At 49.9% G+C, this 13,727-nt stretch overlaps 1 protein-coding gene across 1 annotated transcript in view; it reads left to right on the forward strand.

Annotated features, from left to right (window-relative positions):
* Nucleotides 1–13,727, forward strand: part of LOC144768237 (bactericidal permeability-increasing protein-like) — a 145,561-nt gene that overhangs the window by 14,624 nt on the left and 117,210 nt on the right. Inside the window, exon 3 of the mRNA XM_078651744.1 lies at nucleotides 11,845–11,959. Within this exon, the coding sequence (XP_078507870.1) occupies nucleotides 11,845–11,959 (115 nt within the window). The remainder of the gene's footprint in view (nucleotides 1–11,844; nucleotides 11,960–13,727) is intronic.

The following is a 13,727-nucleotide window of genomic DNA, read 5'->3' on the forward strand; positions in this document are numbered from 1 at the left end:
GATAAGGAGCGCCAGAAACAGGGCGAGATAACCAAGACAGCACCATGTCAGATCAACCAGGTGCCGGAGGGCAACAGAAAGGGAACCCGACAGGCATTGCGGCGGGAGGACAGCAGCAAGGACCACCTCGAGCAGGACCGCCCCAGCCCAACAGGCAGGACCCTCAACGCAACAATCAGCTCACTCACAGATCCAAGCGCTACCACCGTTCAGCGAACTGATTGATCCGGCTATGGCAGCTCCGAGGTGGGCAGTCTGGATTGGCTGACTGAATAACTACTTCATATCTACCAGAGAAAAGGATGCCGAAGTTAAGAGGTCGCTGCTATTGCATTTCGGCGGCGATGAAATCTATAAACTCTTTGCACATATCCCAAACACAGGAGCAGCTAATGACTATGACGCTGCAGTTCAAGCGCTGAATGCTCACTTTGACCCGCAACTCAACCCGCACTACGAGCGATTTAAGTTTAGGCAATCGAGGCAGAGAGAAGGAGAAACAATGGATGCATTCCATGCACGCATGAGAGAGCTAATAAGTACCTGCACGGAAGATGACCAGAGGAAAGAAGTCACTGCGCAACTAATTCAAGGGTGCCGCAACAAACCCCTGAGGACGCTGATACTGCGTCAGCCTCGCATCACGCTAGAAGAAATATTACTCCTTGCTCGGTCGCATGAACTATCGGATGCCCGGTCCACAGTGATGGAAGCTGCCCTTAACCCTAACGCCGACACCGGAGCTACAGTAAAGACCGAAAGGGTAGATGCCATCCGCAGCTCTGGCCGGAGCGGGCGAGGACGGTGGCCGACCAGGACACCGCGACGAACATCGTGTGGCTACTGTGGACGTGAAGAACATGCCCCGGACAGCTGCCCCGCACGAGGGAAGACTTGCTCGAAGTGCGGAGTACAAAACCACTTCGCGAGTGTATGCAGAGGTGGTTTCCGAGGGAGAAATCAATCAGGAAAGAAGACATTGTCTGGAGCGGTCAGGCACCTATCCCTAGATGAGGCGCAATCGTCACGCTCCGCAAAGACCCAGTATCGCCACTACGAGCGACTTGACGATTCCTCGACTGAAGAGGATGATGGGTGCTACTTTGTGTCCTTCACAAGCGATCTGAAGAGAAGGCGACGGCCACAACCCAAATGCCAGATTCAAATAGATGGATCATCGGTGACCGGGGTGATAGATACAGGCGCCACCGTCAATGTATTGGGCATACAACTCTACAAAGCCCTCAGCCCAAAGCCATGGCTAGTACCGTCCACGGTCCGAATCTTGACGTATGGCAGCCAAAAGCCACTCCCTCTGCGAGGGAAGTTGCTGGTACAAGTCAAATCCGAAGATCGAGAAGTAATGACGACGTTCCACATCGTCGACAAGGAAGCTGACCTCCTTGTCGAGAGCCATACAGCAGAGGATCTCAACCTCATTGCATTTACCAATGCTGTGAAGACACTTCAAACTGAAGACATCCTGCACCTATTCCCGTCCCTCTTCGAAGGCCTAAGGACGATCAAGAGTCCACCTGTAAGACTTCACATCAATAAAGCTATTCAACTAATTGCGCTGAGGCACCGGAGGATTCCATTCCACCTGCGGACAGAGGTAGAACAAGAGCTCGTCCAGTTGGAGGAACAAGGAGTCATTGAGAAGGTGACAGGTCCAACACCGTGGGTGTCCCCCATGGTAATAGCGGAGAAACCCTGACAACCTGGAAAAATAAGAATCTGCATTGACATGCGAATGCCCAACAAGGCAATAAAGAGAGAGAGAGACACATCACACCCACAGTGGTTGATATCCTGGCTGATTTAAATGGAGCCCAATGGTTTTCAAAACTAGATCTGAACGCCGGATATCACCAATTGAGATTGGCTGAAGAGAGTAGATATATCACTACATTCTCGACACATCTGGGCCTCAGAAGGTACAAAAGATTGAATTTCGGACTATCCTCTGCTGCCGAAATATTCCAAAACACCATCAAAGAAATCTTGTCAGGTCTGCAGGGAGTATTAAACGTCAGCGATGACATTTTAATACACGCCAAGACGAGCGAAGAACATCATCAAAGACTGAGGGCCACGCTCAAAAGACTAGCTGAACACGGAGTGACCCTGCACAAAGACAAATGCAAGTTTTTCCAAAAGTCAATAGAGTTCTTCGGATACGTATTTGACGCTGAGGGAGTCAGAGTAGATCCCAGGAAGTCTCAGACCATCAGGCATGCCCCTGCACCAACGACAGCCTCTGAAGTAAGAAGCTTGCTAGGCATGGCTCAATACTGCGCAAGGTTTATCCCGAACCTAGCCACCATTGCCGAACCACTGCGGAATCTAACAAAGAAAGAGAGTCTGTGGAGATGGGCCCGAGAAGAAGAAGAAGCATTCAACAAAGTCAAGGAGGCCCTACTGGACGGAACCACCATGGCCTACTTTGACACAGCAAGACACACAGAAATATTGGTAGACGCCAGCCCGGTTGGTGTGGGAGCCTTACTAACGCAAGAAACGGAGCCAGGAGTGTGGGCCCCCCTAGCATTTGCAAGTAAGGCGCTCACAGCAACCACAACACTATTTCCACTCACATACTACTCATACATACACTGGCACACAAATCACTTCTCATCCAAAACAATCTTTTTTCTGTAGCTAAGGTATCACAGAGTGTTATGTGGGATTCCACGCCACGTGTGTATGTATGAGTAGTATGTGAGTGGAAATAGTGTTGTGGTATTAGGGTTTCTTTCTTTTTGTGTAAAAAACCTGAAATGTATATAAATGATGAATTATGTTTTTATGTTTGTTCAAATTGACTAAAAGAATATAATGAATCTAAAAGAAAGAAATTTAAAAAAAGTAGAAAAACGCTTTTGATACATATACAAAAAAAGTAATAAACTCTTGAAAATATAAACAAAAAATGTGTTATTGGTATATTGTGAAGGACATAGAAAATAATATGAACCATGTCACAATATATAAAGTAGATAGGCCATGAGGGAATTTTTTCTTGTTGTGCTTATACTTTCCTCTCTTTTCCCTGGCTTTTAGTATTTCAGAAGGGGTCCCCTTGTTTATGTTGTAACATCACAATCTCCCCCGAGAGACTGCACGGACCACACCCCCGCCAGAGGAAGACAACGATATGATCTCACACCTAACCCAAGACCCAGCCAGAGACTGGCAGACTTTGCCTGTTAATTTGTCAATTTGATTTTAGTCAAAAGACAAACTTGGGAAGGGTTGTAGCGCTCTAGTGTTTCCGAAGGTCTCGGCTGAGCCCCGGAAACACTCTCACACTTTGTATCACCTCTGGCCAGGCGTGGCCAGAAGGCTATAAATAAATGGGCCGGGGTCGCTCGGGACTTCCGGTCCGACCAGTGAGCGGATGTGTGTGTGTGAGTCATTTCACAGTGCCTGTAATTGTAGCGTATGACCTAGACCCTGGGTGCCCGTATTGTCAGGTGCCACCACCTGGAGCCGGGACCCTCACAATCAGCCGACACTGGACAGTGATCACAAGGGATGTAAGTCGTTATAACGCGATGTTTTACATCGCAGTACTTTACGACACATGTTTTACAACGCAAGTCGTTACCACGACTTGCGTTGTTGGGGGCTGGATAGTGAATAGTTTAATTTACTATTCCAACTCCAGTCCCCGTGGATAGTAGGGAAAGAGTTGGATAGTAAATTAAACTATTTACTATCCTGGAGCGCCCCCCAGCACAATTCGTTGTTACAACTTGCGTTTTAAAAGTTGCGTCGTAAGGGAACTGCGGTGTAACATCCGCGTTGTAAAGGATGTTCCCCATCACAAGACACTGGACAGGGATCAGAAGACACTGGATAGGGATCAGCAGACCCTGGACAGGGATCACAAGACACTGGACAGAGATCAGCAGACGCTGGAGAGGGATCAGCAGACCCTGAACAGGGATCGGCAGACACTGGACAGGGATATGCAGAAAAGGGACAGGGATCAGAAGACACTAGACAGGGATCAGCAGACACTGTGCAGGGATCAGCAGACACTGGACAGGGATTAGCAGACACTGGACAGGGATCAGCAGACACTAGACAGGGATCAGCAGACACTGGGCAGGGATCAGCAGAAACTGGACAGGGATCAGCAGACACTGGACAGGGATCAGCAGACACTGGATGGGGATCAGCAGACACTGGACAGTGATCAGCAGTCACTGGACAGGGATCAGCAGACACTGGACAGGGATAAGCAGAAAAGGGACAGGGATCAGCAGACACTGGCCAGGGATCAGCAGACACTGGACAGTGATCAGCAGACACTGGACAGGGATCAGCAGACACTGGACTGTGATCAGCAGACACTGGACTGTGATCAGCAGACACTGGACAGGGATCAGCAGACACTGGACAGGGATCAGCAGACACTGGACAGGGATCAGCAGAAAAGGGACAGGGATCAGCAGACACTGGACAGGGATCCACAAACACTGGACAGGGATCAGCAGACACTGGACAGGGATCAGCAGACACGGACAGGGATAAGCAGAAAAGGAACAGGGATCAGAAGACACAGGACAGGGATCAGCAGGCACTGGACATTGATCAGCAGACACTGGACAGGGATAAGCAGAAAAGGGACAAGTATCAGCAGACACTGGACAGGGATCAGCAGACACTGGACAGGGATCAGCAGACACGGAACAGGGATAAGCAGAAAAGGAACAGGGATCAGAAGACACAGGACAGGGATCAGCAGGCACTGGACAAGGATCAGCAGACACTGGACAGGGATAAGCAGAAAAGGGACAGGGATCAGCAGACACTGGACAGGGATAAGCAGACACTGGACAGTGATCAGCAGAAACTGGACAGGGATCAGCAGACACTGGACCGGGATCAGCAGACACTGGACAGGGATCAGCAGACACTGGACAGTGATCAGCAGACACTGGACAGGGATCAGCAGACAATGGACAGGGATGGATCAGCACACACTGGACGGGGATCAGCAGACAGTGGACAGTGATCAGCAGACACTGGACAGGGATCAGCAGACACTGGACAGGGATAAGCAGAAAAGGGACAGGGATCAGCAGAAAAGGGACAGGGATCAGCAGACACTGGACAGTGATCAGCTGACACTGGACAGGGATAAGCAGACACTGGACAGGGATCAGCAGACACTGAACAGAGATCAGCAGACACTGGACAGGGATCAGCAGACACTGGACAGGGATCAGCAGACACTGGACAGGGATCAGCAGACACTGGACAGGGATCAGCAGACACTGGACAGGGATCAGCAGACACTGGACATGGATCTGCAGACACTGGACAGGGAGCAGCAGACACTGGACAGGGATAAGCAGAAAAGGGACAGGGATCAGCAGACACTGGACAGGGATCATCAGAAAAGGGACAGGGATCAGCAGACACTGGACAGGAATCAGCAGGCACTGGACAGTGATCAGCAGACACTGGACAGGGATCAGCAGAAAAGGGGAAGGGATCAGCAGACACTAAACAGGGATCAGCAGACACTGGACAGTAATCAGCAGATACTCGACAGGGATCAGCAGACACTGGACAGGGATCAGCAGAAAAGGGACAGGGATCAGCAGAAAAGGGACAGGGATCACAAGACACTGGACAGGGATCAGCAGACACTGGACAGGGATCAGCAGACCCTGAACAGGGATCGGCAGACACTGGACAGGGATCAGCAGAAAAGGGACAGGGATCAGCAGACACTGGACAGGGATAAGCAGAAAAGGGACAGGGATCAGAAAACACTAGACAGGGATCAGCAGACACTGTGCAGGGATCAGCAGACACTGGATAGGGATCAGCAGACCCTGGACAGGGATCACAAGACACTGGACAGGGATCAGCAGACACTGGACAGGGATCAGCAGACCCTGAACAGGGATCGGCAGACCCTGAACAGGGATCGGCAGACACTGGACAGGGATCTGCAGAAAAGGGACAGGGATCAGCAGACACTGGACAGGGATAAGCAGAAAAGGGACAGGGATCAGAAGACACTAGACAGGGATCAGCAGACACTGTGCAGGGATCAGCAGACATTGGACAGGGATCAGCAGACACTGGACAGGGATCAGCAGACACCAGACAGGGATCAGCAGACACTGGGCAGGGATCAGCAGAAACTGGACAGGGATCAGCAGACACTGGACAGGGATCAGCAGATACTGGATGGGGATCAGCAGACACTGGACAGTGATCAGCAGTCACTGGACAGGGATCAGCAGACACTGGACAGGGATAAGCAGAAAAGGGACAGGGATCACCAGACATTGGCCAGGGATCAGCAGACACTGGACAGTGATCAGCAGACACTGGACAGGGATCAGCAGACACTGGACTGTGATCAGCAGACACTGGACTGTGATCAGCAGACACTGGGCAGGGATCAGCAGACACTGGACAGGGATCAGCAGACACTGGACAGGGATCAGCAGAAAAGGGACAGGGATCAGCAGACACTGGACAGGGATCCACAAACACTGGACAGGGATCAGCAGACACTGGACAGGGATAAGCAGAAAAGGAACAGGGATCAGAAGACACAGGAAAGGGATCAGCAGACACTGGACAGGGATCAGCAGACACTGGACAGGGATCAGCAGACACGGAACAGGGATAAGCAGAAAAGGAACAGGGATCAGAAGACACAGGACAGGGATCAGCAGGCACTGGACAAGGATCAGCAGCCACTGGACAGTGATCAGCAGAAACTGGACAGGGATCAGCAGACACTGGACAGGGATCAGCAGACACGGAACAGGGATAAGCAGAAAAGGAACAGGGATCAGAAGACACAGGACAGGGATCAGCAGGCACTGGACATTGATCAGCAGACACTGGACAGGGATAAGCAGAAAAGGGACAAGTATCAGCAGACACTGGACAGGGATCAGCAGACACTGGACAGGGATCAGCAGACACGGAACAGGGATAAGCAGAAAAGGAACAGGGATCAGAAGACACAGGACAGGGATCAGCAGGCACTGGACAAGGATCAGCAGACACTGGACAGGGATAAGCAGAAAAGGGACAGGGATCAGCAGACACTGGACAGGGATAAGCAGACACTGGACAGTGATCAGCAGAAACTGGACAGGGATCAGCAGACACTGGACCGGGATCAGCAGACACTGGACAGGGATCAGCAGACACTGGACAGTGATCAGCAGACACTGGACAGGGATCAGCAGACAATGGACAGGGATGGATCAGCACACACTGGACGGGGATCAGCAGACAGTGGACAGTGATCAGCAGACACTGGACAGGGATCAGCAGACACTGGACAGGGATAAGCAGAAAAGGGACAGGGATCAGCAGAAAAGGGACAGGGATCAGCAGACACTGGACAGTGATCAGCTGACACTGGACAGGGATAAGCAGACACTGGACAGGGATCAGCAGACACTGAACAGAGATCAGCAGACACTGGACAGGGATCAGCAGACACTGGACAGGGATCAGCAGACACTGGACAGGGATCAGCAGACACTGGACAGGGATCAGCAGACACTGGACAGGGATCAGCAGACACTGGACATGGATCTGCAGACACTGGACAGGGAGCAGCAGACACTGGACAGGGATAAGCAGAAAAGGGACAGGGATCAGCAGACACTGGACAGGGATCATCAGAAAAGGGACAGGGATCAGCAGACACTGGACAGGAATCAGCAGGCACTGGACAGTGATCAGCAGACACTGGACAGGGATCAGCAGAAAAGGGGAAGGGATCAGCAGACACTAAACAGGGATCAGCAGACACTGGACAGTAATCAGCAGATACTCGACAGGGATCAGCAGACACTGGACAGGGATCAGCAGAAAAGGGACAGGGATCAGCAGAAAAGGGACAGGGATCACAAGACACTGGACAGGGATCAGCAGACACTGGACAGGGATCAGCAGACCCTGAACAGGGATCGGCAGACACTGGACAGGGATCAGCAGAAAAGGGACAGGGATCAGCAGACACTGGACAGGGATAAGCAGAAAAGGGACAGGGATCAGAAGACACTAGACAGGGATCAGCAGACACTGTGCAGGGATCAGCAGACACTGGATAGGGATCAGCAGACCCTGGACAGGGATCACAAGACACTGGACAGGGATCAGCAGACACTGGACAGGGATCAGCAGACCCTGAACAGGGATCGGCAGACCCTGAACAGGGATCGGCAGACACTGGACAGGGATCTGCAGAAAAGGGACAGGGATCAGCAGACACTGGACAGGGATAAGCAGAAAAGGGACAGGGATCAGAAGACACTAGACAGGGATCAGCAGACACTGTGCAGGGATCAGCAGACATTGGACAGGGATCAGCAGACACTGGACAGGGATCAGCAGACACCAGACAGGGATCAGCAGACACTGGGCAGGGATCAGCAGAAACTGGACAGGGATCAGCAGACACTGGACAGGGATCAGCAGATACTGGATGGGGATCAGCAGACACTGGACAGTGATCAGCAGTCACTGGACAGGGATCAGCAGACACTGGACAGGGATAAGCAGAAAAGGGACAGGGATCACCAGACATTGGCCAGGGATCAGCAGACACTGGACAGTGATCAGCAGACACTGGACAGGGATCAGCAGACACTGGACTGTGATCAGCAGACACTGGACTGTGATCAGCAGACACTGGGCAGGGATCAGCAGACACTGGACAGGGATCAGCAGACACTGGACAGGGATCAGCAGAAAAGGGACAGGGATCAGCAGACACTGGACAGGGATCCACAAACACTGGACAGGGATCAGCAGACACTGGACAGGGATAAGCAGAAAAGGAACAGGGATCAGAAGACACAGGACAGGGATCAGCAGGCACTGGACAAGGATCAGCAGCCACTGGACAGTGATCAGCAGAAACTGGACAGGGATCAGCAGACACTGGACAGGGATCAGCAGACACTGGACAGGGATCAGCAGACACGGAACAGGGATAAGCAGAAAAGGAACAGGGATCAGAAGACACAGGACAGGGATCAGCAGGCACTGGACAAGGATCAGCAGCCACTGGACAGTGATCAGCAGAAACTGGACAGGGATCAGCAGACACTGGACAGTGATCAGCAGAAACTGGACAGGGATCAGCAGACACTGGACAGGGATCAGCAGACACTGGACAGTGATCAGCAGATACTGGACAGGGATGGATCAGCACACACTGGACGGGGATCAGCAGACACTGGACAGTGATCAGCAGACACTGGACAGGGATCAGCAGACACTGGACAGGGATAAGCAGAAAAGGGACAGGGATCAGCAGAAAAGGGACAGGGATCAGCAGACACTGGACAGTGATCAGCTGACACTGGACAGGGATCAGCAGACACTGGACAGGGATCAGCAGACACTGGACAGGGATCAGCAGACACTGAACAGGGATCAGCAGACACTGGACAGGGATCAGCAGACAGTGGACATGGATCAGCAGACACTGGACAGGGATCAGCAGACACTGGACAGGGATCAGCAGACACTGGACAGGGATCAGCAGACACTGGACATGGATCAGCAGACATTGGACAGGCAGCAGCAGACACTGGACAGGAATCAGCAGGCACTGGACAGTGATCAGCAGACACTGGACAGGGATCAGCAGAAAAGGGAAAGGGATCACCAGACACTAAACAGGGATCAGCAGACACTGGACAGTGATCAGCAGATACTTGACAGGGATCAGCAGACACTGGACAGGGATCAGCAGAAAAGGGACAGGGATCAGCAGACACTGGACAGGGATCAGCAGAAAAGGGACAGGGATCAGCAGACACTGGACAGGGATCAGAAGGAAAGGGACAGGGATCAGCAGACACTGGACAGGGATCAGCAAACACTGGACAGGGATCAGAATACACTGGAAAGGGATAGAATACACTGGACAGGGATCAGCAGAAAAGGGACAGGGATCAGCAGACACTGGAAAGGAATTAGCAGACACTGGACAGGGATCAGCAGACACTGGACAGTGATCAGCAGACACTGGACAGGGATCAGCAGACTCTGGACAGGGATCAGCAGACACTGGACAGGGATCAGCAGACACTGGACAGGGATCAGAAGACACTGGACAGGGATCAGGATACACTGGACAGGGATCAGCAGAAAAGGGACAGGGATCAGCAGACACTGGACAGGTATCAGCAGAGGCCGAACATGGAATAGAATATACTTGAAAGGAACAAGCCTACAATGGACTGCCAAGACCAGTGGGCACTGGACAGAGGTGACCAAAGACTTAACAGAGAGCAGTAAACAGCACACTATCTGTGGTAGAAGGTATTGGAAATAGAGCACATGAACCTGGGCTGGAAGGAAAAGAGACTGACAGAGAAGGACCATCTGAGAGGCCATCAAAGGAAAAGTGGGTTAGCAGTGGGTGTTCAAACTGAAGTGACATCTAAATGGGATGGGTGGGGAAAGTGTAGGCTCTATTTGTGAGTGGCCCTGCAGGATACAATACTTATCGCAAGTTCTTAAAATCACACCCAGAGGATCAGAATTTCACAATCACCTACTAAATGTTTTGCCCTTTAAATTCGAAAATGGCTTGAGGATTTTGGTGCTTTGTGCATCAAAACCTCCATGTACCACAATGTGGTATACCCTACTGATGTTTCCATGGACCAAATTAACGGGATGCAATAATTTGCAGTAGTTTGATCCGGGATTTCAAAAGAATGGGCCACTTCTAATGAGTAGTTCAACAAGAAGAGAGATAGGGAGAGTAGTTTGACACTCTTGGTCCCCGGTCAATAACTAGTAAGGATCCAGTCCGAGGGCGATGCAGGTAGACTGAGGGTGCCGAGCGTCGAGGGCGGTGTGCCGAATACGCTCCCACCCCCCTCCTGAGATCCATGGTGATTTAATTTAACGCCAGAAGAGTGCAGAAATCGCATAATCGAAGCCTCCTAAACCAGGAGTTATTAGGAAGCCATTTATTCTTCCTAATTTTTTTCACTTTTCACTTTTTGTTTAATTTTCACTTTCACGCCCCTAGGTAAGGGTGGGCCTTAGCGCGTCCATACCACCAGGGTTTAGAACACTTTTTAGTCCTGATGAATTGCCGGGTAAAATTACACCGTTTCAATGGCAAGAAACATGTCGACTGATGCATAGGAATCCTCCACTCAACTTAAGGTGGACTGCTTCCATACACATTATTTTAATTATTGTCTTTAGTGGTCATAGAATAAAGTTTTCATTGTGATACACTACTGACCTTTTTTATTACCCTCATCACTCACTAATTTAGAATTCACTCAACACGCCCTGTACTCACTAACCCGCTCCGCAGTAATTCTGGCGTTGCAGCACACCCAAGAGACATTCGGTCTCTTGGGTGAAGCCCGATGATGAACCATGTCATCACTAGGTGGTGAGTGAGGGCTTTCTTTAAACGTCCCAGTGAGGTCGTCTCATAAACTTGAGTTTGTTGCTCCCTACTTTGGCAAACCTACCTCTCTAGACACTCTTTGTTTGTTTACCACTTCTAATGAGTGTCAACGAAGAAAGTTGTGTTGAACAGAGGGAAGGATCAAAGAGGTGGGAGTTGCTATTACTCAACTTAGTGGTACTCTTTTTAGTGACTTCAGAAGGATAAAAGGGTGTATTGCCTCTGCCAGGAGTCACACACAGCCACACTTCTAAAGCTGGTGAATTAGACCATTGGACTACATTACCAACTTCCTCAGGAATGATCTTAGATGATAGCATGCCATGAAAGTTCCAGCTCTTACTTCTTTGAGTGTTATAACCCCTCTCCATCCTTTCTATTTATTCCAGTACGCAAAATAGGCATGGATGTTCTCCAGTCCCGCCTGAAGGAGATGACTATTCCAGACCAGGAAGGTCAACATCGCATCTCCTGGATGATGACTGCAAAGTACAAAGTCTCCGGGTGAGTGTCCCTTTCCAATAGCTGGGATGTGCCTAACACCAGAGTAAGACAAATTCCACTACCGCCAGGTGTACACCCTCAGATGAATTAGTCATTGCTGAAGTTAGTTGTACCCTCCTAACCCCATCATCTGTCCTTGTACCCTTTTTCAATCCATGTGGAGAAGCCCACCTAAGCCCCTATAGCAAAGACCACCTGTCCCAAGGGGAACTCTGGTTTCCCAACCTCTTTCACTCACCTAGAAGTGTTAGGGTTTTGCACTAACCTTATGCACAAGTTCCAACCAAAACAGTGTTTTTTTCCCATCTCCCACTGTTCCCCCTAACATTGTACATAAGATCCAAAGGAAGCAATGGTCTTTTACATCTCCCACTATCCTGAGCAGTGAACCACATGTACTAGTGCATGAGAGCAGGAGGTAAATGAGGGGAAGGCGGATAGAAGAGGAGAGAAAACAGCAACACAGGACTCCACACTTTGTCCCATCTGATTATTGTCAGATTTGTGGTGTGATTGAACAGAATGCAACTAAACAGGCTGCCTTATCAATACAAGGATTAAGTAAGGTCAACCAGGGCTTAGAGGAAACCACTTTAAACTGGGGAGCATCAATGAGATCAAAACAAATCATCTCTCGAGGGGTTTAAAACATATCAATAAAATCATACACATATGACACTTAACTAAACCTAAGGATACATTTGAATCATCCACTGCCTTAACATCCTCAGGAATTTTTTAATGACTGGGATTTTTAAAGACTGCATCAACAGAAAATCCACACAATTCCGAGAAGCTCCAGAATCTAGAAGCTCTAACCCCTCCTTTTCCGGACTATCATACAATATCATCTTCATTGGAATTTTCAGGTGCACCACAACCGACTGCATGGTATTTTCTCCCTGTTTAGGAACTGACTTAAATTCCTCACTTGACAAGGCAGTGACTGGACGTTTAAAGAAAATAGAAACACGCTGAAATGGATTAAGTGACCTTGACAGTGTTTTTTGGAATACATGGTAAACGATTGCTGTGGATATTTTGGGATTCACGACCCCGTCAAGGCCCGCCACTGCAAAGCAGCTGGGGTTTCTGCGCGTCTACAAATTGTTTGATATATATATATATATATATATATATATATATATATATATATATATATATATATATATATATATAGAAGCAGCCCGTCCCGACGTTGTCCGGGTATGAAATAGAATGTGTGTATTTGGCAAGGGCAATTTATTTTAAAATCTCGCGGTAGACAACATTTTTTGTTTCATTAGAATAGGGACGGAGAAGGCCCAGCTGCAGCCCTGGTTGATGTTAGCAGGCGCGTGTAATGTCGTTGAATGAGAGAGTTATCAGCCGCGTGTAAATCCTTTTAATGAGAGAGTTGAGTGACAGCGAGTAGAAGAGGCTGCAGTAATTGTCCCCGCAGACACGCTCATTTGCGTGTTCCCCCACTTGAGGCCCAGATGCAGGCCTGTTAGATGTTAGCAGGCGCTTGTTCCCCTGCTTGAGGCCCAGCTGCAGCCCAGGTTGATGTTATCAGGCGTGTGTAATTAGTCTACTGATCCGCCGCCTGAGCCCGGCTAGAGCCCTGGTTGATGGTAGCAAGCGCGTGTAATTTCGTTGAATGAGAGAGTTCAGTAACAGTGCGCAGTAGAGGCTGCAGTAACGCTACTTACCAGGCCTTCAGGTGAACGTGTTTGTCACGCCCCCAGCGCACGGCCACAGCAGACGATCTTCTGATTAATGTACGACC

Source organism: Lissotriton helveticus, chromosome 7 (assembly GCF_964261635.1).
Source record: "Lissotriton helveticus chromosome 7, aLisHel1.1, whole genome shotgun sequence".
Lineage (NCBI taxonomy): Eukaryota > Metazoa > Chordata > Amphibia > Caudata > Salamandridae > Lissotriton > Lissotriton helveticus.